Source organism: Pongo pygmaeus, chromosome 9 (genome assembly GCF_028885625.2).
Source record: "Pongo pygmaeus isolate AG05252 chromosome 9, NHGRI_mPonPyg2-v2.0_pri, whole genome shotgun sequence".
Classification (NCBI taxonomy): Eukaryota; Metazoa; Chordata; class Mammalia; order Primates; family Hominidae; genus Pongo; species Pongo pygmaeus.
Window position 1 is genome coordinate 12,788,951 of NC_072382.2, and position 19,803 is coordinate 12,808,753.

The 19,803-nt window shown below is 41.6% G+C and overlaps 1 protein-coding gene across 2 annotated transcripts; it reads right to left on the minus strand.

The window, feature by feature from the left end:
* Positions 1–1,685: 1,685 nt before the first annotated feature.
* On the minus strand, positions 1,686–4,657 carry LOC129007390 (mammaglobin-A). 2 transcript variants are annotated; one of them, XM_054438217.1, is made up of 3 exons: positions 4,528–4,657; positions 3,731–3,918; positions 1,686–1,890 (listed from the first exon to the last, which is right to left on the minus strand). In XM_054438217.1, the coding sequence occupies exons 1-3, from the start codon at positions 4,580–4,582 to the stop codon at positions 1,852–1,854; spliced, it is 282 nt and encodes a 93-aa protein (XP_054294192.1). In that variant the 5' UTR covers positions 4,583–4,657; the 3' UTR covers positions 1,686–1,851. The 2 variants fall into 2 exon arrangements, with proteins under 2 accessions (XP_054294192.1, XP_054294191.1); XM_054438216.1 differs by lacking the exon at positions 1,686–1,890 and having other exon boundaries at positions 1,901–3,918.
* Between the last annotated feature and the right edge of the window lie 15,146 nt (positions 4,658–19,803).

Sequence of the window (19,803 nt, forward strand, 5' to 3'; positions counted from 1 at the left end):
CCAAGCTGCCTCTACAAACCCACCAGTCTTGGACAAAAAATCTCCCTTTCACCCTCCTGAGACTCCTCACAACACAAAAAGCACCCTCTTTTTATAGTCCCTTTGAAATCATGTATGGCCATACTTTTGTCTTGGGGCCTCCACACTTACCAGACACTGAGCCACTCGGGAATTACTTCTCCTCCTTAATCCAGATGCGTCTTTCATTCGTGAAGCAGCAAATGAGGCCATGCCTCTCTCTGTCGACACCTCCTTGTCCTCTCAACATAACTGTCTTGCAGGCACAGACATCTTTCCAGACAATCCAGATGATGCTTCTGCTACAATGACATGGTAGATGCCAACCTGTCTCTCAAGAATACCTGCAAAATTAAGTTTTTCTTTTTCCAAGGTGCCCATGCCACCCTATGTCAAGCCTGAAGTAGTTATTGAGAAAGTCATCCTTTTCCCTTTTCTATAACCAAATAGACAGCAATGTAAGATTCTCCCCAGGGCCTGAAAGCTTAAGGAGATGAATAGCTCCCCCCTTCTTAGTCCCACTCCCAAGGCACAAGGCTACTTGTGCTAGTGGGGTGTACCAGCAAGATAGCAGAAGCAGGAAGAGAGCCAGCCAGAAGACACATACCCCTGAAGACCGAGAAAGAGGCCATCTGGGTGCAACATAGCAGTTACATCAGACTAGGACACTTCCTGTTTACAAGAGACTATAAAAGTTTTACTCCATCCTCACTTAGGGCTGATGCCATTTTAGGCCTCAGCCTGCCTGTATCCAGGCACTCATTAAAACAGCATGTTGCTCCATACTGCCTCATGTTGTCTGTTGGTATGCTCTCGGGGTTCGAACCGATACAAAAACCTTACAAGGGGATACCTCAGAAAGAAGAAGGACAGGCTGAGGTAGGAGCAGAACAGGTGGCAATAACTGCCCCTGGTGACAGGAATGCTGGGGACAGGACATGAAGGAGACTCCAGGTTCCATGTAAACATCCCCTGCTGTGCTGGGTCCCTGCATAGCACACTCACTCCCCTCAACCCTCATTGCCTTTGCAGCTCACTGCGGGACGGGGGAAGATGGACCCCAGACCCACCACAGGCACTGGACTAGAGGACATTGAAAATCTTAACAGGCATACTGTTAAACTCAGTAGTCATATTGCATAGGATTCAAATAATAACATAATATGGTTAAAAATAATATTTTCCTGTAGTACTTTATAAATTAAACTGAAGCCAACATCTACGATGAGTAAAAATTACAAAATTTAAACCCAGTTAGGTGCCACCCTGCTTTGCAGGCCTCCCCTCCCTGGCTGGCTCTAGCACAGGCCCTGCACATCTCGGGGAGGCCCAGAGACAGCGCAGGAATGCCTGACATGGCCAGCAGGGCTCAGCGTGTACGGGAGGACTAGAGTGAAAGCAGGTCCTCTGAGTGAAACTCTGCCTCACATCCCAGAGCCTGAGGACCCCAGAGAGAGTCAACGGGGGAGGTGGTGGGATGGGGACAGGGAAACACTCTTCAGAGAGAGAGGACCAAGGCTTAGAGGTCAGACTGAGGAAGCAAGTGCTTCACGGAGTCCTCAACCCATGACCATGAGTTCTTTAATAAGTGCGTGTGTGTGTGTGTGTGTAAAGTATGTGAGGCCCTCTAACGCCTCTTTTCTATGGTAGAACAAAGAGAAACTTCAGTTTTTGCCTTCAATTTATTAAAACAAACATGTATAGCAGGTTTCAACAATTGTCTTGCAGTTTGTAGTAAAAAGACATAAGAAAGAGAAGGTGTGGTTTGCAGCAATCCGTAGTTGGTTTCTCACCATACCCTGCAGTTCTGTGAGCCAAAGGTCTTGTGGAAAGTTAAAACAAATCACAAAGACTGCTGTCATATACTAATTGCTAGAAAGCAAAAACAGAGACATCACTTAGATTTTCTGCACTCTCTAACAAAGTAAAATCTTGAAAAACAGAAGCTTATCATTTTCCAGGGTTTGCCCACAAACATCTAGCATCCCAGACAGTTAGGGCTGGAAGTAGAAGAGCTGTTGTTTCTGGATCATTTCCCTCACGATGGACTTTTAAAATATTTTTCTCTGTGTTTGTTGTTCTTTGAAATAATGTATTCCACAAATATGTGACTATATTGCCTATTTTCACAAGATTGTTAAAATGTTAGCTCAAATGCAAAAAAAAAAAAAAAAGTGAAACTTTGAGTTCTCGTCTAACCCTCCATTGTGGAAATATTCCCAGCATCCCAGCAGTCTGACGCCCTCTGCCACCACCATTGTGCTCTACTAATTATTGGAGCTGCAGACTATGATCTGTCTAAGGAAGCTTTTAAAGAAACAAATCCATCACCCTTCCCTGCAGTTGATATTTAGTTTTTAACAAATTATTAATAGTGGTAAAATGTACATCTCATAAAATTTGCCATTTTAAGGGGACAGTTTGGAGTGTTCTGTATATTCATGTGGTTGTGCAACCTAACTCCAGAATATTACTGTTTTGCACAACTGAAACTCCAGACCCATTACATATGACTCTCCCTTCTTCTCTGCACCCAAGTCCTGACAACCACTGTTTTTTTTTTTTCCACTGTCTCTGAATCTGGCTCCCTAGATTCCCAGATGCATGGGTCATGCAGCATTTGTGTTTCTGTGACTCCTTGCTTCACTCACTATAATGTCCTCAAGGTTCATCCACGTTGTAGAAAGTGTCAGGGTTTCCTGAGGTGATGTTCACTTTCATCCTAATGGAGGTTGGTATATTTCTAACTTTTTTACCAGGAAAAGAGTAAAGAAGAATTTTAGCATAGGGAATAAATGCTAAAGAAAACTCTCAATGATATACATGTATAATTAGAAAGAAATACAGAACTATTGGTTTTTGTTTGAGACAATTCTTTCCTCCATAGTGGTTTCATACCTATGATTTGCAGTTGCCTATTGGATAGTCCAAGGTTTCTCATCATTTATGCTAGCAAATTATGATTGCCTGGAAATGCATTTTAAATTCTTTTTATTTAAGATGTATAGAATCTTGCTCAAATGGTATTTTCCAAACTCTATCCAAAAATAGGGCATTTTAAAGAATACTTTTACATTTTTTTTGAAGAAGAGAACTTCTCTCTGCAGATTGGTCTATAGGTGCAGGTCTTCTGGAAAATTGTTTTTTTCTCTAGAGAGTGAACATGTGTTTGTGTGTGTGTGCCTGAGTGTGTTTGTGTGTGTCTCTGTGTTTCTGTGGTTGTGTTGTGTCTGTGTGTTTGTGTTTGTGTCTGGATGGTTGTGTGCTGGTGGGATTGTGTCTGTGTCTCTTTGCCTCTCTGTGTCTGTGTATGTCTGAATGTGTGTGTGTTTGTGTGATTGTGACTGTGTCTGTGTGTTTGCATATATCTGGATGTGTGTATGTGTGTTTCTGTGTTTGTGTGATTGTGTCTGTGTTTGTGAGCATGAACTAGAGAGCTCTGGGGATAGGTAAGCCTTCTCCTGACATTTCCTTTTCCTCTCTTGCCCTATTCTTTTGTCATCCACTGAGGATTATCTGGGTAGGGTGACAACACAGGGACACTGGATGTTTTTCTTGATGGCAAAGTCATTAGACTAACCATTCAACTAAATTAACCAATGTAAGAAAAGGCTTGTTCACTAGTGGCTTTGGCATTGTCAGTGAGAAATGAAGAGCCCACTTGTCCCTGGTCAGGGGATTTACAAAGCTTATAGGAAGAAAATGAAATTACCATAAACACCTCAACATTGCTCAGAGTTTCATCAGTTTGGTTAAGAAAACATTCCTTCAATTCGTCTATGGCATTTGCAGTGGCATTGTTGTCTATGAACTCTTGAAGAAGTTCTTTGTATTCAGTCTTAGACACTTGTGGATTGATTGTCTTGGAAATCACATTCTCCAATAAGGGGCAGCCAGAGCCTGGGAAGGATGCACAAGGAAACAAGCTTGGTATGGAAGGCATGAAAGGTCTGGGGCAGACCTATTACATTCCTCATCTTCTTACAGCCCAAGAGAATATAGACTCAAAGATAATGATGCAGAATCTAGAGTTCTCAATTCTGGGAGAAAACCTCAGGCTCTGGGATTTCCTGTAAGCCCTGCAACTTCTTTCTCTCTACTCCCCAGCCCAGAAAAGCTAAACCTTGTGAAACTTCATTTAATGAGAAGTCCTGAGAAATGAAACACTCAGACTTGGAAGTATATCGTGAAGATTATTTGGTCTTCTTTGGTTCAAAATCATACGATGCTTCACTATTACCACTCAGAGCATCACAGAAGATTTCCAAGTATCTTAGGCCAGGTGTGGTGGCTCACACCTATAATCCCAGCACTCTGGGAGGCCAAGGTGGGCAGACTGCCTGAGCTCAGGAGTTCAAGACCAGCCTGAGCAACATGGTGAGATCTATTATACCTACAGCCTTTGTACTGGGGCTGATCTCTGCTGAGAATTGGGGAGCAGGAGTTCTTCCATAGAGGCCCAAGTGACAACCCCTAACCCCAAAGCAGCCCTCCCTGCACAGAACTCACCTGCGTAGCAGTGCAGGGGGAGGGCCGCCAGCATGAGGACCATCAGCAGCTTCATGGTGAGGCTGCTGCTGTCGATGTTCAGTCGTGGGTGGCAAGGATCAAGGAAGCCGCTGTGGAGGTGAGCACCCAGCCTGCTCTATTTATTCCCCAGGTAGGCATCTTAATTCCACCCACGAACGAGGCAATGAGTCAACCTGGCATGGGACCAGTAAACAGCAGCGTGCCCCAGGGGAAACACAGCCAGCCTGTGTGTAGAATCTTCCTGCTTCTCTTCCTCTTTCTTGTATTCCTTCTCCACTTGCTCCCCTTCCTTTTCTTCTCTGTCTCTTTCTTTAAGGTGAGAATGACAGCGTCACGTCCTGTGTATCTGTGCCAGCTTATCCCAGCAGTGGGTCTAGGTGCAATACCTCACACCTACTCTTGGGAGCACGCTTTTCTCATCCACTGACATCTCATTTTCAGAAAGGGATGTCTGGGAAAGTTTTACCTTTTGTGGGGAAATTTAAGGCCATCCACCCTCCGCTGAAAGTTATTTTTACAAGGATTATCTCGGTTAATTATAAATTAATTGATAACTTTGTTTAGTTCTTTGGTAACTTTTTAGGGTTTTCTTTCCACTGATTCAAAGGATGCTGTGAATTAGTAGAGTAACTGATGGGCTGGACAGGCAGTGCTGGGTGGTGGGTGGTGATGGAATTTGGAATCAGGGATGAGGGTTTGGACCCTGGATGCAACTTGCAGTCCTGCCATGTCCTTGCTGGTCTCTGCGAGCATCCTTCCTTTTCATCACTTGAAGAAAATAAAAGGCGGGATGGGATAGCACGCAGAATTTGTATAAGGATGCTGCTTCATGTAAAGATTGTTTCATGGCCAGTCGCAGTGGCTCATGCCTGTGATCCCAGCACTTTGGGAGGCTGAGGCGGGTGAATCACCTGAGTTCGGGAGTTTGAGACTAGCCTGACCAACATGGAGAAACCCCTTCTCTACTAAAAATACAAAATTAGCTGGGCATGGTGGTGTGTGCCTGTAGTCCAAGCTACTCAGGAGGCTAAGGCAGGAGAATTGCTTGAACCCAGAAGGTGGAGGTTGCAGTGGGCCGATATCACACCATTGTAGTCCAGCCTGGGCAACAAGAGTGAAACTCTGTCTCAAAAAAAAAAAGTTTCACACAGCCCAGTACAAAGTAGTCATGTATAAAGACAAGATTTCATCCACGCATGCACCCATCCATCTTTAAATAACTGCTGAGCATCCCCTATGAGCTGGCACTGAGCTGCACACCATAAATTCAGTTATAGGCACAATTTAGACCAAGCCCTTGCTCTCGTGGAGCTGACTTTCCAATAAGGGAGGTAACAAGCATCCTGCCACATAAGAGAGATTATGAGAAAGTAGTAATCACTGCAAAGAACTCAAAATATCCACAACAGCAAAATGATGTCATGGACTGACTACTGAGAGGAGGAGGCCATGCCATTTCAGCTGACACTTGGATGAGTGGACGACAGTGTCTGGTGACAGATCCAGGGAAGACACAGTTCCATGAAGAGGGAATGACAAGGTCAGAGACCAGAGGGCAGATGGCACTTGGCCAGGTAAGGAAGGCAAGGAACATGGCCACATGGAATCAGGAGGACAGGACAGCCTCATGTGACAGAAAACCCACCCTCGTTTAATTAGGGGCATGGTGAAGGTCATGGGAACAAGAAATACAAAGCTGGCTTGGGTTTTTTATAAAAGAGGATACAGGCCGGGCGTGATGGCTCATGCCTATAATCCCAGCACTTTGGGAGGCCGAGGTAGGCAGATCATGAGGTCAGGAGATTGAGACCATGCTTGCTAACATGACGAAAGCCCATCTCGATTCAAAATACACAAAATTAGACGGGCATGATGGTGCATGCCTGTAGTCTCAGGTACTCGGGAGGCTTAGGCAAGAGAATCTCTTGAACCTGGCAGGCGAAGGTTGCAGTGAGCCAAGATCACGCCACTGCACTCCAGCCTGGGCGACAGAGTGAGACCCCACCTCAAAAGAAAAAAAGAAGATACAGATGAGAGAGCCAAAGAGATGAGTCGGTTCTTCACCTCCCGTGGATGCATTATTTGCTGTCTGGATTACTAATGACATCTTTCTTTCCATCATTCAGCTGGAGCCTAAGATATTTTCAAGTTGAGAACAAAATTGATTTAGGAAGAGGCTAGAAAAGAAGGTTTCTGTACTTATAGGTATACTTTCACCCAGCTGGCCATGGCTGGCATCCTTCTTCCATAAGTGAAGTGAAAAACTTTGATCATGAAATGGAGACTGTCTCCTTGGCCAAGACCTAATGGGTCTCTGCCTGGTGTCCCAGTCCTTACGGATGTGCCCTCTTTCCCACAGGGACAAACACTCATGCAGTGTTATCTTACCCATCTAAAATGAACTCCCCACACCACCTACATGGTGCCCCACTAAAGAGATGGTGTTTTCTTTCACTCACATGTTGTATCCAGATCTGACAGTGATCATTCTCTGGCGAGTCATAAGACATACCTGGCCCAAGAAAGTCTCATTTGCAAGCCAGTATTTGCAGGGAGAGAGAGGAGAATCAGAAGTTTAAAACACGGTACTTCTGGTCCAACTTTTTCTCTTCCCAAAAGGGAAGAAATTTTTTTTTCTTTTTCTTTTGAGACAGAGTCTCGCTCTGTCACCCAGGCTGGAGTGCAGTGGCTTGATCTCGGCTCACTGCAACCTCCCGCTCCCAGGTTCTCCTGTCAGCCTCCCAAGTAGCTGGGACTACAGGTGCCTACCACCATGCCTGGCTAATTTTTGTATTTTTGGTATAGTTGGGGTTTCACCATATTGGTCAGGCTGGTCTCAAACTCCTGACCTCAGGTGATCCACCTACCTCAGCCTCCCAAAGTGCTGGGTTTATAGGCATGAGCCACAGCACCCGGCTGGGACTTTTATTCAGGTCCCTAATTAAGTTCAGAAACTGGAGGCCAAGTGTCCTTCAGTCTTCAGTGTTTCTGTGACAAGTGTTTACTGAGCCTCTACTATGACAAAGCAATAAGTCATTCACACATTCTCTCTAAAATGTGCTTGTATTTTGGGAGGGGAAAAAAGTATGCCTTAAAAAAAAGGCAGACATCTACCCTGGCCTTGGGCTCATGAAAGAGCTGAGATGTAGGGACATGAGGGATTTGGGCAAATGAAAGGCATTGCCATACTTCATATTAAATAGCAATGTTGTTTGAAAGTCACCTTTTCTCAGTGATTTCTGTATTTGTACCAAAAAGCCTGGAATGGCCGGCCCTGGAAGATGCATCTCTGTTGAATTCTGCAGCCCTTTTCCTTCATAGGCCCATGGCTGATGGCTCCTGAGTGAGGACCCCAAGCCAGACCAACTGCCTGTGTTCACATCCCAGCTCCCCTGTTTGCTGACAGTGCCACGGTGGACAGGAGACTTAACGCTTTGTGTCCCCTTCAAAATGGAAACAGTCATAGAATGGTTGTGACTCATAAGTAAAGTAAAAATGGTAAGGTACTGGGAACAGTGCCTGATGCAGAGTCAGTACTGTCTAAATGTCAGTCGCCCATCATCTTTTCCTATTGTTAAGAGTTGTATTTATGATTCAACTCCTAGGACTACTAAGCTTATCATAGAACACTGGAAAATTAGTCTGCCCTTAATATTCTCGAAAATATATCACAATAACCATAGTTAGACAAAGCAAAAACATTTAACTTGGAAAATAAAGCACTGCGTTGTGATCCAGGCTTTGGTATCTTTTCTCTCAGTCCATTTTAAAGAGTTTTGCTGAGCTCTAATTGACATATAAATTCTCTCCTAAACAGACCCTACATACTGTTGTCCAATGAATCTTCCCAGAACTCAGCTCCAAATGTGCTTCCACTTGCTTTTTAATGTTCAGTAGAGCAGGAATCATAATTATGTAGCAGTTTGCTGTTTGAAAGGTGCTGTTGAACCCTGTGACAACATTTCTAGCAGCAACCCTAGAAGAAGGGCGACCATATTATTTGTTAGCCAAACTCCAACATTTTGATGGCTGAAAAGAAACATAAAATCAATGGGATGCCAGGAAAATAACATAACCCAGGACTGCTGTGGGCAAATTAGCATGAGTGGTCACCTCCCTATGATGTGGGCATGTCATTTCACCCCACCTACCAGAAATGTGACACAGAGATGTTAAGACACTCACCTGAAAGAACACAGCTAGGAAGGGGCAGAAGCAGGATAAAAAGCCAGATGTTCTGGCTCCACAGGCTGCTCTCAACACTATTTTCCTCTTTGGCTGAACCCTGAGGGACCTGCACATCATGGTTCAGATGAGTCCTGGTGTCCATGACTCCCACTGCTGCCCTATGAGAACTCTGGGTTGATTTCTGCACAAGCCCTGGAGAAGAGTTTTCTGCTTGAGACCTTTGCTCCAAGTGGATTCCCCTCCTCCACTGCCCTTGCCTCAGCTGCTCTGGGTTGAAACACTTCATTCATTCCAAAAGCCACATCAAAGATGGCTAATGCCTTGTGTTCTTTGCTGGCCCCTGTGTCTCTGGGGACTTCCCTGTTCACAGGACCCTGCATCTCTCCATGGGCAGCTCCATCTGACATCTCCAGGACCCTCACCCTGACCCTTCCTCCCTGTCCCTGCTCATTGAGCTCATGGCTTGGGCACTTCTTGTTTGTATTATAGTGATGAAAAGTACTTATTTTCCTTAATTTACTGTTGTGTAACTCATTTTCAAGAGCAGATTTTGATATTTTACACAAAGAGTGTATTGACTGTATTTTATGTTTTATTACTAGATCTATTCAGGAAAAGGAACTCATTTAAAATTAAAGTTGTGCTAAACACAGACATCAGACACAACATTTAAATCAGACACCACTCTGTCTTCCTGGACACGGTAAATACAACACCATTTATACTTTCCTGGAGGGAAACTGGGGCTCAGGGAGGAAGAAGGTAATGAAGAAAGAAGATGGCTGGAAACCCTGCCAACGAGAGCCTGGGCCACCTCAGTGTCCTTTTTCCCTAGAAGTGACTGTTAGTGTGACAACATCTGACCAGGATGTATCTAATGAGTTGGAACCTGGAACCGGATTTGGAAGCAGAGACAGGGTCAATGTCAGCCCCTGGCTAATTCTTTCCCGTACTAAAACCCAGAAATTATACAACTCGCCACGTCCCCACATTGTGTGTGGTTAAAAATGTTAATGCGCATACGCAAGAGGAAGTTTGCCTTGGCTCATCAGATACCTTCACTAGTACCTTTGCCAGTGAGTTAGTAATTTTCCCCTCCCTTCAATGCCAACATTATCCCAGAAACAGTAGTCAGCCCACTGTCATGAGCCTGTTATGCCAGGGCCTCAGGAGAGGCATACGGAGGAACTTATATAAAGTATCCCTGCTGCTGGAGCAATGGGTCTCAGTGGGGACACTTTTTCACTTTCCCCACCCTGAAGAACCTTTCCCAATAGGGGGTTTTGCTTGCCCCAAAGGGATGGGGGTGAGTGTCCTATTGAGGTCAAGTGACAGAGGCCAAGAATTAAACATCAACTAAAACCTTCTTAACATCTGACAATGCTCAGAACAGCTGTCCACAAGAATGAGATATTCAACCACAAATATTAATATTGCCAATGCTGAGAAGCCATGTGTGCAGAAATATTGAAAAGCCTTTCCCCTGGTCATGAAAAAACAGCAGTGCCAGCCAGCCTCACACCCAGTGCACAGTGGATGCAGCCCCACATATGGTAAGAACACCAGAAGGTGCATGGGCATTTCTGCCCTCCAATGGGCTGGACTGTATGTAAATTCATGCCCTGGCCCAGGCTGCTTCATCCACCAGAAGGGCCTTAATTCCATCCCTAGGTCTTCCTCATCCTCTAGGTCCTTATGATGCTACTCAATCATCACCTCATCCACAAACCTTTCCCAGAGCATGTGAAGCTCAGAAGGACATTGTTCTTTGATTTTCTAAAGGCCTTTAATTTCCATGATGAAATTTCATTCTTAGAGATATTCCACAGGTCCTTCTTCAGTCTTCTGTCTCATATCCTGTTGTTCAACATGTAATTAATTTGTAAAGGAAATCTATTATTTGTTTGCAGCATGTGACCTTGTCTAGCCTATGAGGTAGACAGTAGGGAGAAGAGATTTGAGGGAAACATCCTAGGCACAGATTAGTAAGTCTTGTCAAGGAAAACAGTTAAGATGCCCCATGGGAGAGGCAGCAAGAGTTACATAAAAGGAGCCAGGATAAGTAAATTCTTTGCACTTGGTAAAGCTAAATGTACTCTCATTTTTTGTACAGTTTGTTGACAGCTAGAGATGTGTGGTCTTGGGAGGTGTCAATGGTTCTAGAAGAAGATGTCCAATGGGGGTAAACATGCAGGCCTCATTCACTCCCTTTTGTAGATCCTACCTGTTGCCATCAGATGCCCTCAGCCTGCCAAGTCTTACCTGATCCCACCTCACACTCTTTAGCAGTAGCTCCTGGAGGAATCAGACAGCATATGAATCTAATATGATTGTTTTTATAACAAGGAAACCAATGACAGACATATTTCCTTATGTGATTAGAAATATACATATTTAATCAATAAAGTGAAGAGACAATACAAAGAATGGGAGAACATATTTGCAAGCTATTCCACTGACAAGGAATTAATAGCTAGAATACATGAGGAGCTCAAGCAACTCAATAAGAGAGAATGTAAAAATCCCATTTAAAAATGGGCAAAAGATCTGAGTGAACATTTCTCAAATGGAGACATACAAATGGCAAACAAGTATATGAAAAAGTGCTCAACATTATGGATCATCCCAGAAATGTGATACAATGTGATATCCTCTCACCCCAGTTAAAATGGCTTTTATCCAAAAGACAGGCAATTACAAATGCTAGAGAAAATATGGAGAAAGGGAAATCATCATCCACTATTGGCAGGAATATAAATCAATACAGCCACTATGATGAAGTGTATAAAGATTTTTCAAAAAACTAAAAATAGAACTAGCATATGATGAAGCAATCCCATTACTAGGTGTGTATCCAAAAGAAAGAACATTGATATATTGAAGATATCCCATGTTTCTTGTAACACTCTTCATAATAGCCAAAATCTGGAATCAACCTAAGCTTCTATCTACAGATGAATGGACAAAGAAACTGTGATACATATACATGATGGAGTCCTATTCAGTCATAAAAATGAATGAGATTCCATCATTTGCAACAACATGAATTGAACTAGAGGACATTATGTTAAGTGAAATAAGTTGGGCACAGAAAGACTAACTTGCCATATTTTCATATTTGTGGGACCTAAAAATTAAAACAATGGAATTCATGGAGATAGTAGAATGATGTCTACCAGAGGTAGGGAAGTTTTTTAGTTAAAATAACTAAAAAATATGATACTTTTTGGCCACTTGTATGCCCTCATTTGAGAAATGTTCATTCAGGTATTTTGGGGCAGGGCAGGGATGATCAATGGCTACAAAAATATAATTACATAGAATGAATAAGATTTAGTATTTGGGCCAGGTGCAGTGGCTCACACCTGTAATCCCAGCACTTTGGGAGGCCAAAGTGGGCAGATCACAAGGTCAAGAGATTGAGACCATCCCAGCCAACATGGTGAAACCCTGTCCCTACTAAAAATACAAAAATTAGCTGGGCATGGTGGCGCACACCCGTAGTCCCAGCTACTTGGGAGGCTGAGGCAGGAGAATAGCTTGAACCTGGGAGGCAGAGGTTGCAGTGAGCCGAGATTGCACCAGTGCACTCCAGCTTGGGGACAGTGCAAGATTCTGTCTCAAAAAAAAAAAAAAAAAATGTAGTGTTTGATAGCACAACAACACAGTGACTAAGTCAACAATAATTTATTGTACATTTTAAAATAACTAAAAAAGTAAGAAATTATAAATGCTTGAGGTGATACATACCACATTTACTAATATTGGTAAATATGATTATTACACATCATCTACCATCATCAAAATATCTCATGTACCTCATGAATATATACACCTATTATGCACCCATAAAAAATAAAATTAAATGTTTTTAAAAAGAAAGAAATAAAAATGTATTTAAAGTGCATTATTAAATACACAATCATTGGTATGTACTCATTCTTCAATCAAGAGATTATATAATTAAAGTAGCTCTCTCCTGACATCCTCAGAATCCTGAACACATGGTCCATTCTTCTCTGTATGTGTTTCTTGAGAATACTGTGGTCTTTGTGTCTTGGTGTAACAGTCATACAGCCTAGGTGCTTAATTAATACTGTGTAATTGACTTTTAAGAGCAGATTTTGACTTTTTCACAAAGAGTTCATTGATTGAATTTCATGCTTTATTACAAAGTCTATTTAGAAAAAGGATTAATTTAAAATTAAAGTCTTACTAAAAACAGGCATCAGACTTAAGACAAAAATCGGACATCACTGACTTCCTGGGCAATGCACCACCATTTGTACTCTCCCCGAGGGAAATTTGGAGTAAGGGAGAAAGAAGGCAAGTGAAGAGAGGAGGTGACTAGAGACATTGCCAACCAGGGTCTGGGCCACCTCAGTGTCCTTCTCTAGAAGTGACTGTTACCATGACACCATGTGACCAGGATCTATCTAATGAGTTGGGATCAGGATCTGGATCTGGAAGTAGAGCCAGAATCAGCTGTCAGCCTCTGGCAAATTCTTTTGGCTTCTTCACCAAAACCCAGAAATTACACAACTTTCCATATCCCTACAATGTGTGTGTGTGTGGTTTAAAATGTTAATGCGCAAACACATGGGAAAGTTTGCGTTGGTTCATTAGATACCTTCACCAGTGCCTTTGCCAGTGAGTTATTAATTTATCCCTCACTTCAAAGCCAGAATTTTCCTGCACACAGATGTCAGCCCACTGTCATGAGCCTCTGCTTCATTGGGGGCATTACCTGAGGTATACAGGGACTTATATAAAGCATCCCCGTTGCTAGAGCAGTGGGTCACAGTGGGAGCATTTTGCCCTTTTCCTCTGCTCTGGAGAACCTTTGTCAATGTCTGGAGTGGGTTTCTGTTGTTCCTATTAGATGAGGTGATTGCGCTATTGAGATCAAATGGCAGAGACTAGGAATTAAATATTCTACTGAATTCTGCTAAACATCCTAAAATGCTCAAGACAGCTGTCCACAATCACAAACATGTTGAGAAGCCTTATGTACAGAAATATCAAATAGCCTTTGTCCTGGTAATGAAACATCGGCAGTGCTAGCTAGCCTCACACTTGGTGCAAAATTATTGCAGTTCCAACTATGGTAAGATGCCAGCAGATGTGTGAGCATCTCCACCCTCCAATGAGCTGTACTCCGTCTCACCTGCATGAGCTTGCCTAGGCTGCTTTGCCCACCAGGAGGGCCTTAATTCCTCCTCTGTCTTCCTCATCTTCTAAGTCCTTCTGTTACTGGAAAAGAAATCTCAATCCAGACCCCAAGAGAGGGTTTCTAGATCTCACACAGGACGGAATTCAAGGTGAGTCACAGAGCGGAATAAAAGAAGCGAGTTTCTTAGAACTAATCCATTACAGAGTAAGGCATTCTCAGAAAGCAGTTGGAGAAATGCACCACCTTTGTTTTAACTTTTCCTTATATTGGGGTCTTGTCTATGTAAAGACTAAAACTAAGCTGTGACTACATGGGAGTGAGCAGACAGCATGACAAAAAGTATTGTTCTATTGATTTAAAGGAAACTGTCCTTGACATTTTTGTTTGTGAGTACATCAAAGCAGGACCATAATTATCTTGAAAGCAAATATTGTTATAGGTATTGGGACATCTGGACTTTCTGTTGTTGCTGGAGTTTGTCTTTGCAGGCATGACCAAACTGCTTCCTTAGCTGTAAACATTTTAGGACTATGGGTGGTGACTGGCAGGGAAGGTGTCTCGCTGGTTTTCAGATGGAGTTGATTTTAAAATAGTGTCATTCTGGCTCTCCTAGCCTCCTGCTTCCCTAACACTTCTAATGCTACTCAACCATCACCTCCTCCAAGAAGCTTTCCTTACTGAAGCACGCACAGCTCAGAAAGACACTGTTTTTCTTTGAATTTCTGCAGGCCTTTAATTTTTGTGAGGAAATCTTATTCTGAGTGATATACTTCATGTCTCTCATCAGTACTCTGTCTATGTCTTGTTGTTCTTCATGTAATTAATTCTTTAAGGAAATCCATTATTTCTTTTAATAAAATATGTACCTCCTAAGCTTTTGGTGGGGTTCTGGGTTGATCTGAGATAATATTCAGCACCATAGCCTTTTTCCACTCAATTTTTTCACCAACCACTTTTTCCCAGTGTTCCTTCTGTATCTCCTCACCTTTCATTTGTCTTCTACTTATTTTTTCATACTTCTAATTTTTAAAATGATATAGGTGCTTCAAGTAAAAAATATAATTGTGTTAAATAGATTCTGATTAAAAACAGTAGTTCTCTGTTCCTTTCCATTCTCACAATATAGTCCATACTTACCTTGAACTTGGTTCACTGTTTCTCCTGGTATTTACCTTCATAGGTCTAATTAATTTTTTTTTTTTGAGGCAGAGTCTTGCTCTGTCACCCAAGCTGGAGTGCAGTGGTGCAATATCAGCTCACTGCAACCTCTGCTTCCTGGGTTCAAGAGATTCTCCTGCCTCAGACTCCCAAGTAGCTGGGACTACAGGTGCCCATGACCATGCCGGCTAAGTTTTTGTATTTTTAGTAGAGATGGGATTTCACCATCTTGGCCAGCCTGTTCTCAAACTGCAGGCCTCAAGTGATCTGCCTGCCTCAGCCTCCCAAAGTGATGGGATTACAGGCATGAGCCACCATGCCTGGAAGATCTAATTAATTTTTAATGCAGTTCTCTGTTCATCATCAGATGCAGACATCTCTTACACCTTTTTTTTTTTTTTTTTTTGATTCAACGGGTACATGTGCAGCATTGTTGCATGAGTATATTTTCTGATGCTGATGTTTGGGCTTCTAAAGATCCTGTCCCCCAAATTGTGTGCATAGTACCTGATAGGTGGTCGTTCAATCTCTTCTTCCTCCCCACCTCCCCCTTTTGGAGTCCTGAGTGTCTCTTTTTCCATCTTTGTGTCCATGTGCCCCTAACATTTAGTTCTCACTTATAGGTGAGAATATGTGGTATTTGGGTATTTAGTTTTCTGTTTCTGCACTGGTTCACTTAGGAGAATGGCCTCCAGTTGCATCCATGTTACTGTAGAGGACATGATTTTTCTGTTTTTTATGACTGCTTAGTATTCCATGGTATATACATACCACATTGTCTTCATGAAATCCACCATTAACAGACACCTGGTTGATTCTATATCTTTGCTACTATGAACAGTGCTACAATGAACATATGAGTGCAGGTGTCTCTTTGGTAGAATAATTTATTTTCATTTGAGTGTATACCCAGTAATGAGATTGCTGGGTCAAATGTAATTGTATTATTGGTTCTTTGAGATCTCTCCAAACTGCTTTCCATAGGGACGGAGCTAATGTAACTTCCCACCAACAATGTATGTGTTCCTTTTCTCCGAAGCCTTGACAGCATTCATCATTTTTTGACTTTTTAATAACAGCCATTCTGACTGGTGTGAGATGCTATCTTATTGTGGTTTTGATTTGCATCTCTCTGATAATTAGTGATGTTGAGCATTTTTTTGTATGTTCTTTTGGTCCCTTGTATGGTTTCTTTTGAAAAGTGTCTTTTCATGTCCTTTGCTCACTTTTTACTAGGGTTATTTGTGGGTTTCTTTTTTGATTGATTTGTTTACATTGCTTATAGAATCTGGTCATTAGTCCTTTGTCAGATGCATAATTTGCAGATCGTTTCTCCCTTTCTGTAGGTTGTCTATTTACTCTGTTGACTGTTTCATTTGCTGGGCAGAAGTTTAGTTGAATTAAGTCCCACTTGTCAATTTTTTGTTTTGTTGCATTTGCCTTTGAGGGCTTAGTCATAATTTCTTTTAGGACCATGAGTGGTGACTGGCAGGGAAGGTGTCTCACTGGTTTTCAGATGGAGTAATTCCAAAAGAGTAACTCCTAGGTTTTCTTCCAGAATTTTTATTGGAGGTCTACATGTAAGTCTTTAATCCATTTGATGTTAAATTTTTATATGATGAGTGGTGGGGTCCAGTTTTACTCTTCTGCCTATGATTAGCCAGTTTTTCTGATATCATTTATTGAATAAAATATCACTTTCCCATTGTTTATTTTTGTTAACTTTATCAAAGATCAGTTGGTGGTAGATGTGAAGCTTTATTTCAGGGTTCTCTCTTCTGTTCCATTTGTCTATGTGTCTTTTTTTTTTTTTTAAACCAGTGGCATGCTGTTTTGGTTACTATAGCCTTGTAGTATAGTTTGGAATCCAGTAATGTGATGTCTCTGACTTTGTTCTTTTTGTATACAATTGCTTTGGTTATTCAGGCTCTTTTTTGGTTCTACATGAGGTTTAGAATAGATTTTTTCTAATTCTGTGAAGAATAATCTTGGTAATTTGATAGGAATAGTGTTTAATCTGTAGATTGCTTTGAGCAGTATAGACATTTTAATGACATTGATTTTTCCAGTCCATGAGCATGGGATGCTTTTCCATTTGTTTGTGTCATCTATAATTTATTTCATTAGTGTATTATACTTCTTCTTGTAGAGATCCCTAACCTCATTGGTTAGATGTATTCCTAACACTACTTATTGCTATGTGAAATCTTCGACATTGATTTCATCCCTCTCTCTCTCTCTCTCCTACTCCTCCTTTCTACAGCATATCTTTCATTATCTTTCTAAAAAAAAAAAGGGTCATTGTAAAAATAGCTTGGGAGGCCAGGCATGGTGGCTCATGCCTGTAATCCCAGCACTTTGGGAGGCCGAGGTGGGCAGATCATGAGGTCAGGAGTTCGAGACCAGCCTGGCCAACATACTGAAACCCAATCTCTACCAAAAATACAAAAAATTAGCCAGGCATGGTGGTGGGCACCTGTAGTCCCAGATATTCAGGAAGCTGAGGCAGGAGAATCGCTTGAACCTGGGAGGCAGGGGTTGCAGGGAGCCGAGATTGTGCCATTGCATTCCAGCCTGGGCCACAGAGTGAGGCTCCATCTCAAAAAAAAATAGCTTGGGAAATTGTGCATGACTGAAAATATCTTAATTCTATCTTCAAACTTAAATGAAAGTTGGCTGATTATAGAATTATAGGTAGAAAATTCTACAAATGTATATTTCTCCTTTACAGTTAAGTTTCTTGTGTTCACATCATTTTTATTCCACAGCTTGATATGTGTTCCTTCTAGACAAAAGATCCTTTCTTGAAAATAATGTTCCAGAATTTCACCTTGACTGTTTTTGGAGTGGAGAATAAGGGCCTTCTTAATTTAATTCTATATCCTTTATTTTGGGATGATTTTGCATGTTCTTTCTTCAATATCATGGTTCCCACCATTTTCTGTCTTTCTCATGGTGGAATTTTGTAATCAGAGATTGTGAATTAATTCTTCAAATTCTTCCTCTTACATTCATAGTTTTTTTTCTTTAATTTATCCTCCACATATATACTCTTTGTTATAATGTTTTAATTTGGTCTTTCATTATTCCATAAATTTTTCATCCAATGATACTTTTACTTTGCTGAAAGTCTTTGTTGCTTTTTCAGTGATTTTTAAAACATCGAGGAAATGAGAGATCTTAGTAGTGTGGTTTTTCTGAGACACATGACTGTATTCTATGAGATGAGTCATCATAATGCCTAGAGAACCTAGACTAATCACAAAGGCATTTGGATTAATTGAGAGCTTTCATATCTTTGTTTTGCCTCTTTCTACACCCCAACAGTGAAGTGTCATACACCACAGGTAGGTACCATGGGAAGAATCAGTAGAAGTGTCAGCAGAGGAGAAAGGAGAGGCATAATTTTGAGTCACTGTGAAGTTTTGATTATTGCACAGGTCTGCACATTTTAATTTCTGAATGGAGACACTGAGCAGTATTTTATAGAAAGAGGAGAGCCATTGAAGGTTTACTTTAAATAAGCCTATGAGAAAGATATAGTTTTGTTTTCACAGCACTGAGTTTGTCTTGGAGTATTAGGTACATAATTAGCAAAAGTGATTTCAACAATAAAGCCTAGGCAGAGATAAGGAAAGCTTTGCAAAGAAAAAAAAAACATTTTGAGACCCTACATGAGCCAACAGGTGTGGGAGAGGCTGCAAGCAATAGAATCAAGAGACTGAGCATAAGTAAATCTTTTGTACCAGGTAAAGTTCAGTTTTCTTTTTATTTTAAGCCAGAGTTTGTTAAAAAATAGTTGATATTTTCAACAAGGAAGATATATAGAATGTGAATCAAGCAGAAAGTTGATAGCTAGAGATGTATTGTCTTTGGAGTGTTAATCGTTCTGGGAGAATATGTCCAATGAGGATTAAAATATGGGCCCGCTCAGCTTTCTATCACTTTCTTACTTTCTTATATTACCACTCAGACTGCCCCTGACTATAGAGCTGCAGACTGTAGAATCTGGCTTGATCTCACTTTGCACTTTTTTTTTTTTGTGGCAGAGTTCAGGCGGGAGTGTAGCCGCACGATCTTGGCTCACTGCTGCAAACTGCGTCCTGAGTTCAAGCCATTCTCTTATTTCAGTCTCCTGAGTAGCTGAGATTACAAGTGTGTGTCAACATGCCCAGATAATTTTTGTATTTTTTGTAGAGACAGGGTTTCACTGTGTTGACCAGGCTGGTCTCAATCTCCTGGCCTCAAGTGATTCTTCTGCCTTGGCCTCCCAAAGTGCTGGGATTACATGTTACATGCATGAGCCACTAGGCCCAGCTGTCACCTCACTCTCTTTAACAGCAGCTCCAGAAGAAAATCATATGTAGCACAAAACTGATGTGACTAATTTTATAAATATAAGAGTAACACAAATGAATGGCCTACAATCCCAAGCTTTGGAGGGCTGAAGAGTTATAAGAGGAAGTCTTGTGTGTCATAACATTTGAGATACAATTTCTTAGCAATGTTCATGAAAATGTCAAATAAAATATGAATAAAAAATCTATATTAATTACTAAATGGCAGGTACTGTTGTAAGCCTCTTTTAATCCCACAACCACCATCCTATGATCCAGATGAGCGTAATATTGATTGTAAATGAGGGACACTTTTGCGAATGAGAGGGAAACCTAAATGGGTGGGATGCCAGGACAACAATGTAAACCAGGACTGTCCTGAGCAAATGAATTTGTGGT

Excerpts from the sequence above, each read along its gene's own strand:
- LOC129007390 (XM_054438216.1), bottom strand. The coding sequence starts at position 4,582 with ATGAAGCTGCTGATGGTCCTCATGCTGGCGGCCCTCCCCCTGCACTGC. Across the intron at positions 3,919-4,527 it reads CCCCCTGCACTGCTACGCAG|GCTCTGGCTGCCCCTTATTG; the intron begins GTGAGTTCTGTG and ends CATCCTTCCCAG.